This window comes from Chenopodium album, chromosome 21 (assembly GCF_948465745.1).
Source record: "Chenopodium album chromosome 21, dcCheAlbu1.1, whole genome shotgun sequence".
Classification (NCBI taxonomy): domain Eukaryota; kingdom Viridiplantae; phylum Streptophyta; class Magnoliopsida; order Caryophyllales; family Amaranthaceae; genus Chenopodium; species Chenopodium album.
In genome coordinates this window covers 236831-257675 of record NC_137854.1, presented here as the reverse complement: position 1 = coordinate 257675, position 20845 = coordinate 236831, and the positions used below count along the sequence as shown (strand labels likewise).

Genomic DNA, 20845 nt, shown 5'->3' with positions numbered 1-20845 from the left:
TAGAGAGGAAAAATGTCTAATCATTGTAAACAATATATAACGGAGGTAATATTCGTTCGTACAGAGTATTATTTGCTTGTTTGGATATGTTCCCCCCAAATCTGTAAAATAAAAGTGCGAAAAATAAAGCAAAAGGCAAAGAAGGCACTGTGCAGAGCTGATCAGTGAAAGAGGAAGCTGTAACCACTTACGATACAGAGATGAGGAAGCGCGATTTAGCCATTCTCATGCTCGCTGCTTTCGCCATTTTCTTCTCTCTCCAGGTTTCTTAAACCTTCATAAACCCTACACTTTCTCAATTGCAATTCTAATTGCTTTTTTTTTTCAATTTCAATTCAAACCTAAAATTACAATTGAATTGACCTAATTTTTCTTCTTGTTTGGAATAGCATGAGGGAGATTTGTCGTTTAGAGAGGCTTGGTTTCATCTGTTGGATGATTACCCCATCAAATACGAAGCCGATCGCCTTCCTCCGCCTATTGTCGCCGATCTAAATGGTGATGGCAAGTTTGAGGTCCTCGTTGCCACCCATGATGCTAAAATTCAGGTTTTCTATTCTTCTTTTTTTTTAGGTTTTGTCATTTCTAGAATGTCAATTATCTTATTCTGCTGATTTAAAGTTGAATGGATTGCTTTACCAATGCATTTCTGTATTTAGGTGTTGGAGCCGCATGCTAGACGTGTTGATGAAGGATTTAGTGAAGCGCGTGTTCTTGCTGAGGTTACATTGTTGCCTGACAAAGTCCGTGTTGCCTCTGGGAGACGCGCTGTTGCTATGGCAACTGGTGTTATTGATCGAAACTACCACAAAGGCCAGCCACATAAGCAGGTTTTGGTGGTAGTCACATCAGGATGGTCTGTCATGTGTTTTGACCATAATCTTAAAAAGTTATGGGAGGTCAATTTACAGGTATGTGATTGTGGTGGGTTCGTTCTCCTAAACATTGTCAAAGGCTTGTTATTCAATCTTATGCATTACTTGCTGTTTGCTGTCTGCTGTGCAGGAAGATTTTCCTCATAATGCTCACCACAGAGAGGTTGCAATTTCAATTAGCAATTATACTATCAAGCATGGAGATACGGGACTCGTCATTGTTGGTGGAAGGATAGAAGTGCAACCTCATGTATGTATAACTTTATCATCAACTGTTGCATAACTAAGGCGTTTTACATTTTTGCTTGTTTCATTCACTTTGCTATTCACTGAAGACTGTGGTCTGCAATTTGTCATTGTGATTTTTTTTTATTTCTGCATTCATTACATGTAGATTGCCTCTGTTAATCATACTTGAATTTACTTATAGTTCTTACTTGAATTTACTTATAGTGAGAGGAAAAGGGATGAAACTTGTGTTATGATTGGATTGGATTTGTGTTTAATTCTGATAAACTAAGACAGCAGCTTGATTGAACAAATATTAAGAATAAGATAAAAGAAGATGAACTCAAGGGATTTGTGCGGTTCAGTCAAAGGGACCTTTGTCCACACTAATGAAGTCTCAAACATTTACACGCTCCCAACAGTCGTTAATGAAACTAAGATTCCTTCATAAGCACACAAGTAAATGAGCAACCATTAAGCTAAAATATTGGTAAATCCTGTCAAAAACGAGCTTCTTATATGAGCAACCTAAAAGTTTAGCTATAAAACCAAGTAATTGTTTGTGTTCAACTGCGCGCAAAGTGTTCACCTGCCAGTGGTCCATAGGTGCCTAATGATGCACATTGGTGCAACAAATCAATTCCTTAAATCAGCATTTGATGCTGGCTGTACCCCTCCGGCGTACTGCCAGTGCATGTTGTGCATTACTTGGGCTGGTTACATGGATCCTATATACAGTGCATTCATAATAACTTAGATCAGCAGCCAACCAAAATCTTGTCTCTAAACTTAGTTAAATGGTACTTTTTGTTCACTTCTCAACTCTTAACAAACAATTTTTTCTTGGTATACTCCACAAAAGCTGCTCTTATGGTTTTATTTTTTATTCAAGTCAATATTTCATCCTTTGTCACCTTATTGTGTTTGATATCACAGAATTTTTAATTGTGTGCTGTATTATTGGCTGCAGATATTTTTAGATCCCTTTGAGGAGATGGGTATGGCTGAGAAGAATGCAGAACAGCATAGAAGAAGTGCAGGTGAAACTGAGGTATAAATAGTGTAAGCATGATTTATTGCAATTTATAATTTTTCATTTTTGATCCTGGTCCAATGGAATACCCCTTGTTAAGAATATATACCCCACCAATAGTTGGACTAAGGCGTGTATAAATACAACATTTATTAGGTAGCGAACTATATTATTGTTTCAACAGTTGTGTTCTTCCTAACGTGTGATCTTTCTCCTTTGCAATGTTTTTCTGAAAACTTTTGACATGGGTGCTGTCTGCCTTATTCCTAAACACTGCATGTGTGTGTACACATACTCAAACTCTTTAACACAAAATCATCTAAATGACCAAATCTTCATATGGCTAAGTAACACTCAAAGCCTAATGGAGTCACACATTTCAATTATTGGTCTTTCTAAATTTTACTCACTATATTGCAATTTTTCCTCTGGCTGCTCATGTTTATGGATCAAGGCTCCCTAAAAAACGTGGATTATCTTTCTAAGACAGTGAAGAATGCTGGTTTTGGCTGCTATGCTATAATTTTCTGCTTTATATCCTCTAGTTAACATTTTCTTGAATCAAGTATTTGAACTAAAATTATTTTAATATGATCATCAAACCCATGAAGTGAATTTATCTTCCTTTTATGTAATGTTGATTCAAATTCAACGTTTATAAGTTGTTGTTTATGCCCTCACAGTCTGTGGAGAACGAAGTAGTGGATTTGCGGCACTTTGCATTTTATGCATTTGCGGGTAAAAGTGGCCAGCTCCGATGGAGTAGAAAGAATGAGGTTTGTCCTTTCTCTGTGTATAATGCATTTGTGGGTGATGGAGTTATACCCCCTGTCCATCCTGCAATCTCTTCACTGTATAGAATTATTTATTCACTGCACCAATGTGGAGAAAGCATATGCTGTAATTTACCTTAGTAAAAATATCTTGCTTTTACATGTTACAGTGATCCACAGTGATGTACTGCCTGCACATCATTCACCTGCTTGGTTTGTGTTCTTGCCATGGATTAAAAGATTTTGTTTATATAGTACATATGTGGATTTTAATCGAAACATACTTGTTATGGTGAGATCGTATGTGCCTACTAATGTCAATTACTTTAATTTTTAGCTTACATATCTTTTTTTATTTTAAAGTTTCAAAATATTATCATCATTAACTGTATATATAGATAATGTAATTTATTGTTTCCATGTTTCTAAAATATGGTTTTGTTCTTGTTCTTTTAGAAAAGATTTGGAGTTTTGGACACTTGGCAAGCTAGTGTTTGCCAAATGCTAATAACTTGTGACAGATAATAGTATTTCTAGATCGTCACATCTTCCTTTACTCTGCCAGGACTTTGAGAGGAAAGAACTGATCCCATTGTTATTATTAATACTCCCTCCGTTTCAAGTTACTCGCAACAATTACTAAAAATGGCCGTTTCACATTACTCGCAACAAATTTTTTTTTCCTTTTATATTAAGTTTTTATGTGTGATTTTACAAAATTACCCTTACTTTTTTTTAAACACCCTAATTAAACTACTTATTTTAAGTTATTAACTTAAACCCTAACATTGATTAACTTAATTATTTCCACCAAAATCATTCCCTTTCCATCTATATTCATTCTCACCACCACCACCAACAATCTCCATTCTATGTTCATCAATCCAAAAACTTCTCTCTTTGTTCATCTCCCCTCGATTCGACCACAACATTCTATGGAGACACCACCATCACCGGAAGTCACTGCCGTCGTCCCTTTTGTTGTGGCCGCCTTCGTTTTCTCTCTCTGAGGTAGCCACTCTCTTGTGTTTGCCTTACAATTTCTAGATACTTTCTTCTACTGCCTATTACAATACTTATACTAAGGATTACTAGTGGTCTTAGTTGACCTTAGGGAGAACATGTGATTACATTGCTAATATGGAAAAACATTAAGTAAACGTAACTAAAGTTAATTGCTTTCTTTCCCTTCCTTCTTCTTAATTAATCTTGTCAACTAGTAAGGGAATGCTTCCCTATGCTTCTTTGCTCTTGAATGATGTTCACTTCTTTCCTTCTCTTGTCCCTCCTTGAATACACCAAAAGTGGTGTTTGACCGGTCTAACTCCGGCCAGCGAACCAGTCCATGACACTCTCTTCCTCTTGTTGTTTTGTCATTGCTGGTGAAGCACATATTTGAAGGTTCTATGGTCAAATTTAACCATAAAGACTCTAGATCTTGAGTTTTAATGGTTAAATTTGACCAATTAAAGCTTTAATTGATGATAGATAGTTGTGGGTTTCGGATTTTGGGGTTTTGGGTTTGGGTTTGGGTTCGAGTTCTGTGTTGTGGGTTCGTGGGTTGTGAGTTTCGGGGTGGTTTGTTTCGGGGTTCGGTGCTGCTAGGTGGTTAGTGGGTTTGCGCTGCTAGGTGGTGGTGTTGGGTGGTTTCGTGGTGCTAGGTGGTGGTGGTGGTGGTGGGTGGGTTGGTGCTAGATGGTAGTGTTGGGTGGTTTTGTGGTGTTAGATGGTGGTGTTGGGTGGTTTTTATTTAATTTTTTTTTTTTTTTGGGTTGGTTTAACACTTAAGTGTATGCCCTTATTTTTCATTGGTTATGTTTTCAATCTTTTGCCTAGGAGTCCGCAATCACCCCCGTTGTTGCGAGTAATGGAGGGAGTATATTTCATATGAACGTCAAGATATAATAGCACATTTTTGGTTATTTAAGTCTTTTCTGTTGGATATTGCACATATTGGAAAGTTTAAAATATTTAGCATTTCCTGGTGTTTCCCCCATTGTACTCTATGCTATTTCATTAACTGCATATTTAGGATGTGTATAATTCTTGTAAAATTAGTCACCACGTTTGTTACTTCTATTGTATGGATAGACTGTAGCTGTACCTATATATTGACTTAACAACCCTTGTTGTGTTTGAAGAAAATTGAAGCGCAATCCTCAGATGCATCCATGTTGATTCCACAACATAATTACAAGCTTGATGCTCATTCTTTAAACAGTCGTCATCCTGGAGAGGTGAGCTCATGAGACATGATCAATATTTTGTTGAACTGTCCAAGAGTCACAATCTTTTTCTATATTCCTGAGATTGTAACTCTGTAATATTATGGTTACCTTTGTTGGTCTATGGAGTTCTATATCAAGATTATCTGCATCTCTTTTAATACCCCTGAAATTTATAAAGCACCCTGGATGAATTGCTGTAGAATAAGATTGGCTGATGCCTGATATTGTCTACTTCAATGTTGATAGTTGATATCATATTGGGCTTTATTTATTTTTTATTGAATGATTTTCGAAAATGGTATTTGAAGCAAAAAGGTAAAAAAATGGTTAAAAAAATAACCCCACTTCAGACTTTTCAGATTCCACACTAAGAAATTTCGACTCATCTTCAATAAGAAAATCCCCACTGTATTCATGTAGGCTAATAGTCTTGATCATCACGAGGCTAAAAACTAGTGCTTCATAAAGTTTGCCAAGTACCTTAGTGACTTTAAAATAGTTGCTATGTACTTTAGCGACTTTGTTCCAACACGGAAAAAAAGATTTGGGTTTCCTAATACTACACGGACGTTATTCTTGGAAAAATAAGTTCACTGACCAATTTTGGAATTTGTTCACTTCCAACACAGTTTTGGGAAATCATATTTTTGTCCTGTTATCTCTCAAGCTAAATACTGTTTGAAATGTTAATTATCGAGCCTTTGTTTGTTAAAACTGAGGCATCAAGATGCTGTATTTTATTATTAATGCGATTCTTCTATTGTGTGGTACTTTTTGCTTGTAATGTATGTTATATAGATGTTTTTGCCAAACAGTTGCTCACTTAAACTTCCTAACCTGCAGTTTGAGTGCAGAGAATTTAGAGAATCTATCCTGGGAGTAATGCCACATCATTGGGTAAGCTGTATTATCCCCCCCCCCCCCCCCCCCCCCAACCCCCCACCTCCAACACACACACACACACACACACACACACACACACACACACGAGTATGTATTTTGATTTTTACTGTTTTTGATTGAGGAGTATACTATTTCGAGTAAAATAACAGGATAGGCGGGAAGATACTAGTTTTCAGTTGGCCCATTTTAGACGGCACAAGAGGAAGACACTAAAGAAGCTGTCTGGGAAAAAAACTAACTATCCTTTCCACAAGCCTGAAGAACATCATCCTCCAGGAAAGGATTCAACTAAAAAGATTTCAAACATGATTGGGAAAGCTGCAAACTATGCTGGCTCATCCAAAAAAAATAAGGTGCTTCATGTACTAAATTATTGATAATGTTTTGATATGGTAATCTTACTTTTGCTGTCTTTTCTGAACATGACTTAATTAGGATATGCCGTGAAGTGAGGTTGTTATCTAAGTGGGCAACTGTCTGAGAAAAATAATTGAAATCCAGGAAAATCAATCCATTTTTCTGTGCATATTATAACTTGTATTTTCCTCCGTTTCTTAATACGTGCAACAAGTTGACTTCATTATACACTCTTTTACACTCAACTTGTTGCATATTTTGAGAAACGGAGAAAGCATATGTCAATACTACTCCATTGTCAATTAATTATGACAGATGATTATATTATTTAGGCATTTGAAATCGTAATTCATTAAGAAAAGGTTGAGATGTGTCCAAAATCATAACAGTATGTTAGAAATGATTCTGGGGGGATATTGCTCATAAAGTTACCTTTTATGCATGTGATTTGGACAGCCTCTGATTAGACCTTCGGAGTGATAGTTGATTGCTCAGTTGTGGGTGGCTGTGATTACTTTTCTGTTTCTCTGCATGATGAGTATATCTTCTGTGTGCACTATATGATATACATAACTTAGTTTTCTGTTACAGGCAATGCCATACATACCCACAATAACAAACCTCACACAACTTTGGTGGGTGCCTAATGTTGTTGTGGCCCATGAAAAAGAGGGCATTGAAGCTCTGCATTTGGCATCTGGTCGTACACTTTGCAAGGTGAGAAATTACTTTTAAAAGGTTAGCCTTTCTTTGTTACGTGTTGATATTTTAAAAAGTTTGCAACTACAAATTCATCGTGGTTCTCCTTTTAAAGCTTCCAAACTGAAAGCTGTCCCTATTCTAGAAACACGAAGCATACTCTGTTAGGTTCCTTTCATGTAATTTTGCTCCTATGCTGTCAAAAAAATAGGTTGGTCCACAAATTCATAAGAAACTAAAGACAAAGCAATAGTGCTTAGTTTAAGTTATGGGTATCTTTATTTGACTGCCTTTCTTCTAATAATATATTCTCTTGCTTTTGCTTTTGTTTCTTTTTCGCTGGGGTTGTGTGGAGGTTGTGTTGTGGATGAGAGGTTGGTGATATATTAACTTGTTGATACATATGTGATTTGTTTCTTTCAACGCATAAATTATTTTGTTGGCATTATCTGATCAATTTCTACATGAAACTAACTAATTCAAACAGCTTCAACTTCAAGAAGGTGGACTTCATGCTGATATCAATGGAGATGGGGTGTTAGATCATGTGCAGGCAAGTGGCTCTTCAACTGGTATTTGTTCGCATGTTTGCCTGTTTGGTACAATTATGCTTTGTTGGAAGGTTGGCATGTCATAAACTTAAGCTACAATCACGAAGTTGGTGCTGTAGTTGGATTTTTGTAAGTTTGGGAGTATCATTTCTTCGAGAAGGAAAAGATTCTCTCATCTAAACAAGGCCAATCATTTCCTCTAATTTTGTTCCATCACCATATTCTGTCTCATTTGAATTGCATGTTGACGGGAGGGCTAAGATTATGCCAGACTTGTCTATCACAGCATTATCATAATTCCATGTTCTCATGTACCCTCACACTAGTTTATGATAAGATGACTGTAGTAAAGATGGAATATTCTACTGTGAATAACCATTCCATTTAGTATAACAGGGCAGGGTCAATGCTTTATGAAATTGCACAGAAGCATAATGACTCAGCCACTTTATCGGGTTTCCTCTGCAGTGAAACTTAAACAATGAGAAATGTGAACAATGAATATCTCTGTGGAAGACCTCAAACAAAAGCATGTTTGTTTAATTATTGACTGTTGATATAACCAAAATGGAAGACTTCAAACAAAAGCATGTTTTTCTTTATGTTTAATTATTTCTTGACCTGCTGAAAACTATGAGTTCAGAGATTATTTTTTCTACAGCTTGAGCTTAGGATCAGGAGGGCATGATGGTGTCAGCTGGCCTAAGTTTTTACTTATGCAATTTACATTGCTAATTGTTATTGTCTTCTTTTGAGTGTTTGGAACTGAAGTTAAATGTAATATATTACATTTCTTTCTGCAGGTGGTGGGTGGTAATGGTGCTGAACAAACAGTTGTGAGTGGATCTATGGAAGTACTCCGACCTTGCTGGGCAGTAGCTACCTCTGGAGTGCCAGTGCGAGAACAGCTCTTCAATGCTTCTATTTGTCATCACTATTCTCCTTTTAACTTATTTCAACATGGTGAATTCTCCCGTGGTTTTAGTAGAGCTCAAGATGTTAGTTCCCTGGAGGTTGCCACGCCAATTCTTATTCCTAGAGATGATGGTCATCATCATCGGAAGGGAAGCCATGGGGATGTCATCTTTTTGACAAGTAGAGGGGAGGTATGATTTGTAATCTTTATTTTGTGTGTGTGTGTGTGTACGTGTGTGCTTGCGTGCAAAAATTATATGAGTTTTGTATTATACTTGAAAGTGTGATAGTTAGGAATCCCTATGCAAATTCATATCTGACATACTGATGTAAGCAAATGGGTATGGCTGGAATTGTAACAAGAATTGGAAGAAACACAATTCTTTCTTGCTCGTTCCCTTGACTTGAAATCTATGCACATCATCTGCTTTGCTGATGCTTTAATTGTGAGTTTGTTTCAGGTAACATCATACTCTCCTGGTGAACATGGGCACGAGGCAGTCTGGCAGTGGCAGATCATGACAGGGGCAACTTGGTCTAATCTACCATCGCCCTCTGGAATGATGGAATCTGGCAATGTGGTTCCTACACTGAAACCATTTTCATTGCGGGTCCATGATAATCGACAATTGATTCTTGTAGCTGGAGATCAAGAGGCTATAGTTATATCTGTTGATGGAAGCATCTTGACAACACTTGAACTTCCTGCACCACCAACACATGCTCTGGTTTCTGCTGATTTCTCAAATGACGGGCTGAATGACATCATCCTAGTTACTGCAAATGGGGTGTATGGCTTTGTTCAATCCAGGCAGCCGGGTGCCCTCTTCTTTAGCACGTTGGTCGGTTGCCTCATTGTTGTGATGGGAGTCATATTTGTAACCCAGCATTTGAACTCAATGAATGGGAAACCTCGTGCTCCCAGATGATTGATGAGAGTGATTCTTGAAATTGGAAACAACTGCAATTATACACTTCAAATGTATCATGCCCAAGAACAATGGGAGCATACACTTTAAAAGAAAGGCGAGAAGGCTTGCAGCTTGCTATGATGGAGGTATTTCCATCTCACTTTAACTCAAGCTTTGGGATCCTGTTGGTTATACTTGCTGTCTCTTGCTTGTAAATTTACAGCTCTTGTTCTTTTGTACCCTTTTTTCGAGGGGCTTGTATTTAAATTAGGTTTTGATTAGTTAAGGCTGGAAATTTTACTCTTTCGCTGTAGTTTCTAATTTTCAAGGACTTTTTTTTTTTTTTTTGACAAGATAAATGACATCTTTAGTTGCTAGCAGTTTTGCAGCAGAGTTTATAGAGCGTCTTTCAGGCTAAAAGCTACAAATATTTCCCCATTTATGAAATAAGATTATCATGAATTTAACATAATTGTTTTCACAATAGTTGTGCACATCTGCTCTTCCATTCAAATAAGTTGAGTTGCGGGGATGTTGTGGGTTGAGCCTCTATATTTGAAAGAAGTGAGCTGTCGGCCTAGTCCGTGTTGAATGATTGATTTCTTGTTTCCAAACTAAACCATCCTCATGTCCTGATGACCCTGCTCATAAAGCTCTTGAGGCATCTATTCTCTATGTTGGAAGCGTCTCAAGACTCAACCAACACATATTTCTCCTCTTTTGAAAGCTAAGATTCCGAGATTTTACATACGAAGTACTCTGTATCATCTTACCTTTCATAAATTTATCTTCTATTTGCATTAATCCTTGTTCATCTTACAAGTCATTGATTATTCTTTTTCCTCAGCTGCCAATGAATAAATAGTTGGCACGTTTTCCTTTTGAGTGTCAATTATTGGCACATTGAAATTGGTGTAGATATATACTAAGAATTGTTTGGAGGCTAGTAACATAAAACAATATTTCAGTGCCTATATATACTTCGTCACAAACAAATCACTTTTACTTACAAAAAGTTGCAGATTTTTTCTTAAAAGGAATTACTATGTATGTAATCCGTAGTTTATTCTTAACATAAAGTATGGATTTGCCCATGCGACTATGGCCTAAGCTAAGGGTATCAATTTCACATGCAACTCTAGCTATCCATCCATCATGTTTAGTTTACTTTTGCAAATGAATACTTGTTTTGCGGTGAATCGGAAATACAAAACTGAACAAACAATTCTATGCAAATAATCAGGGAAATTAGAGACAGTGAGCTTTTCTTTTTCTTTTCTTTTTTTTTTTTTTTAAAAAAAAAAAAAAAAAAAAAAACAGAAATCCTTAATGCTTATTAAGCCAATTTGTTAAAAAAATATAAACTTGAGATGCTTCTAAAGTAATGCGGTTAAGGTTATCCATTTATCCTACTAACAAATCCATCAATTTACGTCCTAATCAAGAGTTACTTTTCGTGTGTTCTCCATTCGAATTATGATCAAGCGATACTTTAGGAAATTAAGGGGTCTTTTATGTCAATCTAGTTGATCACTAAATCCTTTTTTGAAAATTGAGTGCGGTAAAAACAATCAAAGAGTTACTAGTACTAAATATATTGTAAATAGAAAACGTTATTTCAAACTGCTTTTAGAGTTTCCAGTGAAGTACAAAAATATCTTGCTTTTACACCTAAATAGTCAGTACTGTAGTAAAAATTTCATTTCAATTAAACTAGGCACAATTATCAACACATTATTTATACAAGTACGGAGTATTTTGGTATAAATCAAGAAAAAATAGAGATAATTTTGAAACTGTATTGACCATAGAAGAAAAGCGTATTCGTAGGTGAAAAAAACTGAATACATATACGATTATTATATACAGAGTACACTATACATATGTACAGGTACAGTAGTATAAAAATCGTGCATAAAATGAAAGTGTAACTTATAAACACAAAAATGGAAGGACCATGAACAAAATATGTTATAGGACATAATATGGAATTTGGGAGTACTTAATATAGAGTGATAACTTGGAGAGTTTTTGCAAAGAGTACAATCTAAGCAAGTAGTCGTCTGCAGTTTAGTTTTATGAAGAGTACATGATAAATACTTGGTATGATACATCCAATGATTCAGATGTAAAACCATGGAATAATATGATTACTTTTAGTTTTAAGTAGGCATTTCGTATATGATAACCAGATCAGATAGGGACCATGATGACTAAGATCGAGCTGAGGAAGACAATGACATATCTTAAAATAATAGAATAATTAATAGAAATATCCAAAATCTTAAATGGTTGATGTATGCAGCAGGGTGGCAGTGCAAGTTTAAAGCATTTCAATTCATTATTATGTCAAACTGTATTGAAAACAAAAGATACTGCTAAAATTTGGCAGAGCTTGTGGATTCTAGTTACAACATTGAGCTGAGAAGATTGAAATTATAGATATAGAGATTAAGAAAATTAAATAAGAGGGAATAAAAAAAATTAAAAAAGGACACACAATATTTAACGTTGGTAGTATAAAGGTAGTGTATTTGTATAGCAAGAGAGGTAGGTAATATTATGAATGGAATGGCTTGTTATTGTGTACAGTACATCTGTAATTAGATTCTAATGGAAGGATAGTAGTTATAGTATAGGTTTATACGAATTGAAGTAGCTTAGAATCGAATGAGCCCCAACCATAATGTAACTAGTGCCACTGTCTACAGATACTGCGCTGCATTTATTATTTCTTACGTGGCCCATTCAAAGGTCCCCCCTCTTTTCTCTTTCCCCTTTAGTCTTACTTTTCATTTTTTCCCTCATTCCAAATACTTGATTAATCTTAATCTATCATATGCTGAGTATTGTTGTTCTGCATGTTACATTCCTTGTAGAATTGTTTCAACAGTTTGTATATTCTATTTTTCTTTTGTGCGAATTGATCCCAACACAAACTAAATTAAAGTACAGTGAGCATGACTCAAGTAGTATCCGAACTAACATCGTTATCTAATTGGGTATCCAGTTCAATAGCCAATAAATAATGATGCTTATGAACCAAATCAACAAGTTGACAAGATAAATATATAGTCTAGATAGAACGACCTAATTGAACATCTCTAAGGAAGTTTATATAGATAAGAGAGCAGTACAAATAAAGCTGGTAGCTAGACTAAGAAATTTAAAAGGCTTGCATTATTGTTTTTTTTTTTTTTTTTTTTTTTTTTTTTGACAAAGGATACACTTGCATTATTGTTGGTTAAGTATCATTCATTAAGGGACCTCAAATATAAAAATATGAATGGGCACGTCAGTAATATAAAAATGCATGGGCTAATCACACGAAAAGAAACCCTAAGCTATGACCTCAAAATCAAAGTGTACGAGTAATTGCTTTCGTTTTCTGTTCCCGTGATTGTTGGGGTGCCTTAGCTTAGCTTTAGCTTGTTGCTTACCTCTTATTGTAGACATGTCTTTATAGAATTCTAGCTTAGCTTGCTTCAATTCATTCTTAGCGTAGATGAATAGATACATAGCCTTCTTTTTCTTTTTTTTTTTTAAGGCACTTGGATTTATATATAGTGATGAATATAGAGTAGCGTAGATTGTAGAGATTATGTAGTGTCCTATAATTGTGAGTAATAATTGACTGACAAAGGCTACCCAAAAATTAGTAGGTTGTGCCTTAATTTACAACACACTTTCCTTCTTTTTCTTTACGTTTTACATCACTTCTTTTCATTTACACATACATTTTCTTCTTTTCTTTTTTTTTTTTTTTTCCTTTAATTCTTCAATTCTATTTTGTCTTCGTTTCATCAATATCTAGTGTTGCACCCGATCATCAAGAATGACTTGAAGAAATTAGAGTGGCTAATTGATATAACTAGTCACAATTCCTATCGTGCGTGTACATAAGATTGTAGAACCAGTTCAAGGCAGAATTGAATGAAGCACATAAGTTTTTTTTAAGGTATGTTTCTTTCATCATTAATCCTTTTATTTCTCATCCTAATTAGTACCCTTTGTTTATTATTATATGCATATACTTTTGGGTTTCTAGTGATGCAATTGAAAAAGTATCATCTTTTAAATTAATTCTTTATTAACTATTCTCATCAACGTCAATAATAAGATTGCCTTATATAACTCACATAGTGCATCAAGAAGTCTCACATACATACATACCATTTGTGTAAGCTAACATAGATTTTTTTTTTTCTTTTTTCTTTTTCTTTTCTTTTTTCAAGGAAAAAGCTAATATAGAGAGTTTAGTACAAGTACTGTACTCTTATATGTATGAAAAATTGTTGAAAATATATATACGATACAACTAAGCAAAATTTAATAGTATTGTATCATATACTCAACTTTATTGGTTTTAAAAAAAAAAAAAAAAAATTAAAACTCAACTATATTAATCAAACTTAATCATTCCCATAAGACTAAACTCATGCAATACAAATTGAGTTTGCTTATTAATTACTTGCTTTGTTTCATAATACTTACAATAATAAACCTTCTTGGCACAGTTTTTGAGGGTCGGGAGTGAATAAAATGGCTAGAAGACAAAATCAACATACAAAAATGTAAACCATAAGAATCTAATTCATTCAATTTACTGGTGGTAAATTTATTTTAATTATTTATTTATAAGTTTGTTTACCTTTTCTAATCTCAACCTTCAATTCCATATAAAAATGGTGTGTTGTAAGCATACAAAAGAGGTGGTATATATTAATCAAAGTGCAAAATTAACAAGTGCGGACATATAATTGTTTACAATTGTAGCAAACCATCCTACTCTGCATGATCCCAAAAAAAGGACTATGAGCCATCAATTTAATACTCCGTAGTGATTATAGAACATACATTCAACTGATACAAGGATGTATACATTTAAGTTTAAGATCGTATTTAATCCCTATTATAACGTCTTGTACAAAATATTTATATTAATGTGGTATTTTTGTATTAAGTATATATGGAGTACATGTTTCCTTCATCAATAATCATTTCCAGTACGATTTATTGCTGTTTATAGAAGCGGCCATGATGATGAAAATCTATCTGTAAATTCAAACGGAACACTTACTAATTAATGATGTAAACGTGTCACCATAAAAATTATTAACCTTTAAATTTCATTAAAATTGTGTAATTATCATGTACTTAGAGCAAATTAAATAAGCATAGGTTGTACAAAAATAGAAATGGGCTGATTTTAGTTACTATTTATTCCTATGACCGACCTCCTCCAATTTCAGCTTCCACTTCCTAAACTCTAGATCAGAGTACTCGTCAATTATTATTGTACAACAGGAAGGCTATTTTTTGTTTCATATGTTCATTTAATTTGGTTTATTATACGAAGTACTCCATTAGTTGTACCATACGCATCGATCTCGAAACTACTCAGAAAAATCGATAGGAATATAAGAAAGAAAGAATAAGCAAATTACTAAAAGACCGGAAAGGGTTATTTGTCGATAAACTCCAAATAATGGTTAGGTAACTAGGTTTACTTAGTCTTGTAGTTGTCTTTAAAGAATTCATTGCATGCTTTTGGATGTTTCGTAGTAGAGATAGCTATTTATTAATTATTACTGTATTAAGATAGTTACCAAGACTCAGATATAGACTATAGATAGATGTTTCGTTGTATAGATATGTATGTACAAGTATGTAGTAGATGTGTATGATGAAGGTAGAGATATGTATAATGCATGTACAAGATAGCATGCTAGCTAGATGTGTAAGATGAACAATGATGTTGAAATCAACCCGTAAAATCGAACAGAATTTCATCATATGTTCATATCCAACCAAGATTGGCATCACGTATTTACGTGAATCTATAAGCGGCAGAAGATTATCCTACCATGGTGCTAAGACTTCGAAGTTCATGTGGATATGTGATTATAAGATTTTAGTCATTTTACACAACCTGCCTCGTAATCATAAGAAATATTAAAAAATATTAAAAAAAAAATGTTGATTGACTTTAGATTGGTGTACCATACTACCATCTCATTATTGCATGAATAAACAAAACTAAGTCAACAATATGTTTAAGCTTGCCAATTCCAATAGAGCGAGGGTATATATGGTAGTAAATATTACGAGTAAATACATACAAGGAAAGCTTTCGCCTTTGATCCTACTACCAAACAATTGCTTAATTATAGTAATAGTCAATTGGTAATAAGAGGATTACCCCACTAGTATTTAACAACATATAACTTCAATAGGATTTCATCTAAAAATCGTCAATCATTTAATATGCGTCCTTTTTGTCAAAGCATGAGCTACACCGGTGCACTTAGCTCATATGTAGCGCATGTGAGTAGTTGAATGTGAAGGGGTGCACCTAGAGGTGCATATACGTGAGTATACAATTGCTTTGACAAAAAGCCCTAAACACAATAGGTAGCTAGCTAGAGGTAGAGAGCAAGTGTGATGAAATACTCCTTTTGCTTGAACATAGATGTCAAAGTACGAGTACTAATTTGAATCACTTTAATTAAAGTGAATTATTAATTTGAATACTTGGTATATATATACAAATTACTTTTGTAGCAAATCACAGCATACATTAAAGGGTGAGGGAGGGTGTAAAAGTTGAAGTTGCCTTGAAGGAATGAAGAAGTTACAGCAAGCAAGCAAACAATGAATATGTCATTTATTAAAGCTGACAATTCATGATTCTCTTAGAACGGAATCCAAAACAATTGAAAGATTGAAAGGTTGAAAATGATAATTCCCAACAGATAAATGTAAAAAGGTGCACAAATCACAAAACCTAAAGGATTAATTAGAACACTAACACATGAGCTGCTGAAAAGAGGGTTCAAGGCAATCAATAAATTAGTGTATACGACGACTCTCTAATCATTGTAAACTCAAAGCTCTTTGATTAGCATAGCACTTAAGTAAACAATTCAAGATTACTGCATAACTAAGTTTTCTCAGATGCCTAAAGCGTTGATGTTACGACTTTAATTAAGCGTAGGAAATAGGAAAAGCTTAACTTATGCAAAGGTACATGGTAATATATGCCAAAAAGAAAGCTGATAGTTCATCTGGACAGAAATTCCATATTCTTATCTCCTCTAATGAGAAAAGATTCTACTACGTAGAAAGGGTAAAGATAATTTAGAATCAACAGCTGGCTTAGCTTGGGGGGGTCATAAACATGGAGTTGAAAGTCTCAACTTCATTCTTACTAGTTTTAAATATTCTCCTCTTCATCATATGAACATATTTTAGTACTGCTATTATTATATTTGGAGAAGCAAATAATATACAGTTTATTTCCATTCCATGGTTTACTATTAATGTTGTGTCACTTGTTAATTTGCTACAAGTATGTAGTTAGTACAATCATTTATTTACACAATTTGGACACATACAGTATATTCTTTCTTGGTGTGTACATATATATATATGATAAAATTAGACATGCACATTGTAAAAGCATTACAACTACTGTATGTATGTATGTATGTGGGTGGCATAGAGGGCAGTGCATTCACAGTAAAACAGAAAGCAAGCTGTAGCGCCCAAAGTGCAGTATGTTTTCTTCAACTCAACAAGAAAACCCTCCTTTCAAATCCGGCACTCTTACGGGTTAGCTGGGAAAAGGAACTTTGATATTCAAAATATTATAAACCACTAAACATTATCCCATCTTTCCATTTGGTTTACCCATAAATTTAAAGGGTTCAAATTCTTTTTCTACCACCCCCAACAAAAAGAAAATGCATGTGCTATAAATAATTTAAATAATACAAAGATTTTTCAACAACATGGAACCAATGTTAATCACATGAATTCATGATCATCAAACTAATGCTCCTTATGGAATACAAGTATATAGATCAAAGAGCATATAACATGCATCTCATGTTTAACTTTTAAACGAGAGTAGCCACTAACATACATCATCTGATCATCATGCTATTTGTTAACACTATCAATTTTTTATTAAGTAAGAATATTAAGTTTAGGAATAATATGCATTAATTCAGATTAGTTCCAATAAGACATACATCAATCATTTGATAATCATGCATTGTAGAAACACATTCACGTTTTGATTTAAAATCAAGTTTTAGGGATGTACGAAGAATGCAAATTCAGATTAGCTAGTTTTAACAAGGCATTCATCATCTATCATCATCAATTCATTATGCATTAGTAGAAACACATAACCATGTTTTGACTTAAAATCAAGTTGTAGGAATGTATATATAAAATCAGATTTGTTTGAAACCATCATGCACTTATAGAAACTCATTATTATTCAACTTAGAAAATTAAGTTTTGGGAATATATAGAAATTCAAATTAGTTCTACTAAAGGCTAACAAGATCGTTTTACATCATAAATCAGCCTGAGATAACACATACGTAGAACGAAGCCTTATATTAATTAAGAGTTGTGACAAATGCATTAATTATCATATGATAGCTGAGCTAAGAAATGGCTTTACAATGCTATATGATCAGTAATTTCAGTATACAGAGGTGCAAAGTATACAAGAGCACTCAATTAAGTCAAAAGTGATGCTACTAAAAGGGAGTTGACATGGGATTATGTAACTATCATCAATAGAGTAAACATTGGAAAACTATGTATGCATTGTAGGCAATAACGTTTTCAAGTTCAAGTCAACTCTGAAACTCTGAACAAAGAATTGAAACCAATCAAGCTAGTAAGACTTATCAACCATCCTAGCTACTTGCCTAATTATATACTCATGTGTTCAATAGAAAGTTGTTACAGAGCAAGAATGATACAATCTTACATACTTTTTATTTATAACAACCACAAATTTATATAACTCATATTCTAAAAATGGAGGACATACAAAAACAAAATAAATCATGAACAATATATATATATATATATATAATAACAACCCATGTATTCTTCTTCCCTTGCTCTAGGCTATACCTATTCAAATTATCTTTACGATAAACAATTCTCAATAAGCTAAGATCATCATCAGCTTTTACAAATAGATTAATGGTATGAATGAGATTGAGAGCGGAAAGAAAGGAAGCTAATAACTTAACAAGAAACATAAGAAAAGTCCAATGCATTTGCATATAGTTGTATGTTTATTTGGGTTGATTAATATTCTAAGGTCTTGGGTTGGGGAAGAATGGCGTACCCGGACCCAAGTAAGTGTTGAGAGGAAGTGGGTAGTAAGACGGGTCTAAATACCCGACTGGCGGTGAAGAAGAAGAGGTAGGCATAGCCGAGATAGAAGTGGGAACACCCATGGAAGCAGCAAGGTTAGCTCCAGAAGAGGTTTCTCCAGCACCATAGTTGGGGCTGACTTGGTGAGAATGATCAACTCCATGATCATACAGAATCCCTTTGAATACATGTCCTCCTATGTTTACTGCTGTTTGATATGCATACTCATCATCCGTTTCGTCGATTGAGCTCACCCTTACGCACCGGAACACCGCCGATGAGCTCACTTCTGCCGGGAAATTTCCAACTTCCATACCTGCTGTATCATAACACAAAATCATTATTCAACTCAATGCAAAATTAAACACCACTATTATCCTTTATCCAGGTTAGGTTTAATTAGATTTTGATGATATGATATTTTACTGTATGTTCTACAAACAAACCTTTATACAAGCATATTAACATTAACTAATAATAATTTGTTTTTGCAAAAGTGAGGGTTGTAAAAAGAATAAAAATAATAATAATCAAAATTCAGAAATTGAAAAGAGGGTGAATGTGCACATCAGAAAGACAATGATTCAAATACAGATTGTCAAAGTACAGTAATAGCTTAGAGAAACATAGAGGAAAAACACGGACAAAGAGGAGGAGAAAGAAAGAAAGGGGCAAAAGCTCAGCACCTCTCCTTTCTTGTCAATCTATTCGTCAGGAATACTAAACAACAGTATCACCAAAAGACACCACCACTAACCAACCATAAGGTTTTTTTTTTTTTATAAACTCATTTTCCCCATTTACACGCAAAATATCAAGATCATATGTTAATATTCACACGCATAAATTACAAAAAAAAAAAAAAAAAAAAAAAAATGAAAAGAAAAAAAAAAAAACCCAAAAAGATTCCTTCCCCTAGGTCATTCTACTATACCTGAAAAAGAGGCAGTATTAGTATTAGTATTAGTAGTAGTGATGGGCAATTGGGTGCAGACCAAAGAGGTTGAACAATTCTCTCTTCTCCTCTTTGGGTTATTCACACCTCCTCTCAAGTATTGTTCTTGCTGTTGTTGTTGCTGCTGCTGTTGCTCTTGTTGTTGTTGTTGTTGAGGGTGTTGTTGGAGAAGTTTTTGGTGGCGTTCCCGGCGAACGGTAGCGGGGACCCAAGTACTCTTGACATGAGTGGCACAATCAAATCCACGGCTTTTGCAACAAGTTCGACATCTCATATAAACACAATCTTTTTTAGCTTGGTTGCCGCAGTCTTGGCAGCTAATATTACCGGCACCACTACTAGTACTAGTCATTCGCATCATCATTAAACCAGATCTCGTGGTCTCATCTCCACCCTCCTCCGTCGGTGCGATTCTTAATTGCTGTTGCCAAAGCTCTTCTCTTGATAATTTATTTTCGTGCTCGTAATTAGGGATTTGCTCATTCCTGTAAGTTATGTTATTATTATTGTTGTTGTTGTTGTTGCCTAATGAGAAAAATTGAGCCATAATTTGGTCTCCCCTACCCTCAATTTCTGAAGCAAACACTCCATAACCTCTTTGAGATGGGGATATGAATGCAAGGGTTTGGTTTTTTCTTATTTTTATGAAGAATTATTAAGGGTAGATGACTGTTTAGTGAAATTATGTCTATCCCTAAAAATAAGGGGGTGGATTTGGATGTTTGTTTGGTTAACAGTGTGTGTGTGTTTGTTTGTTTGTTTATGAAAGTGTTAAAAAATAAAATAAAAAGAGAATAGAATAGAATTGGTTAATAAGTAATGGAAGGAGAAAGAAAGTCAGAAGAGAAGCAGCGCTAATCAGGAAACATTAAGAAGAAAGATGAGACATTTTTATTGAGACAGCTCTGCTACGCCGCCATAGAATTAGACACCTTCCCTTCCCAACAACAATTTTTACTCCTTTGTTGGCTTTCTGCAATTCTCTTTCTTTCTTTTATTTTATCTCTCCTCTTTTAATTCTCTTTCTCTTTCTCTTTCTCTTTCTCTCTTTGTATTACTACTTCTGCTGCACTACTACTCTGCTACTTTTCTCTCTCTTCTTAAAGCTGATCATATCATTTATAATCACCCTTTTATTATAATCAACAAATCTTTGGATTTTATTTGTTTCTTTTGTTGATTATTAATTTTAAAAAGAAAGAAAGATGGATGCTGTTTAATTTGG

General features: G+C 34.4%; 2 protein-coding genes across 2 annotated transcripts; one reads left to right on the top strand and one right to left on the bottom strand.

Annotated features, from left to right (window-relative positions):
- Positions 1 to 84: 84 nt before the first annotated feature.
- On the top strand, positions 85 to 9945 carry LOC145602010 (uncharacterized). Its single transcript, XM_081658120.1, has 13 exons — positions 85 to 263; positions 390 to 548; positions 660 to 911; positions 1006 to 1125; positions 2074 to 2154; positions 2820 to 2912; positions 5051 to 5146; positions 5981 to 6034; positions 6190 to 6393; positions 6989 to 7114; positions 7584 to 7649; positions 8451 to 8753; positions 9024 to 9945. The coding sequence occupies exons 1-13, from the start codon at positions 201 to 203 to the stop codon at positions 9489 to 9491; spliced, it is 2085 nt and encodes a 694-aa protein (XP_081514246.1). The 5' UTR covers positions 85 to 200; the 3' UTR covers positions 9492 to 9945.
- Positions 9946 to 18237: 8292 nt separating this feature from the next.
- LOC145602843 (protein SHI RELATED SEQUENCE 1-like) lies at positions 18238 to 20167 on the bottom strand. Its single transcript, XM_081658999.1, has 2 exons — positions 19600 to 20167; positions 18238 to 18981 (listed from the first exon to the last, which is right to left on the bottom strand). The coding sequence occupies exons 1-2, from the start codon at positions 20165 to 20167 to the stop codon at positions 18605 to 18607; spliced, it is 945 nt and encodes a 314-aa protein (XP_081515125.1). The 3' UTR covers positions 18238 to 18604.
- Between the last annotated feature and the right edge of the window lie 678 nt (positions 20168 to 20845).

What these genes read in the sequence shown, in the direction of transcription:
- LOC145602843 (XM_081658999.1), bottom strand. Translation starts at nt 20,167, where the DNA reads ATGGCTCAATTTTTCTCATTAGGCAACAACAACAACAACAATAATAAT. An exon ending in TAATACTGCCTCTTTTTCAG is followed by an intron (nt 18,982 to 19,599) that starts GTATAGTAGAAT and finishes ATGATACAGCAG; the next exon opens with GTATGGAAGTTGGAAATTTC.
- LOC145602010 (XM_081658120.1), top strand. Translation starts at nt 201, where the DNA reads ATGAGGAAGCGCGATTTAGCCATTCTCATGCTCGCTGCTTTCGCCATT. An exon ending in CTGGTCGTACACTTTGCAAG is followed by an intron (nt 7,115 to 7,583) that starts GTGAGAAATTAC and finishes TAATTCAAACAG; the next exon opens with CTTCAACTTCAAGAAGGTGG. An exon ending in TTTTGACAAGTAGAGGGGAG is followed by an intron (nt 8,754 to 9,023) that starts GTATGATTTGTA and finishes AGTTTGTTTCAG; the next exon opens with GTAACATCATACTCTCCTGG.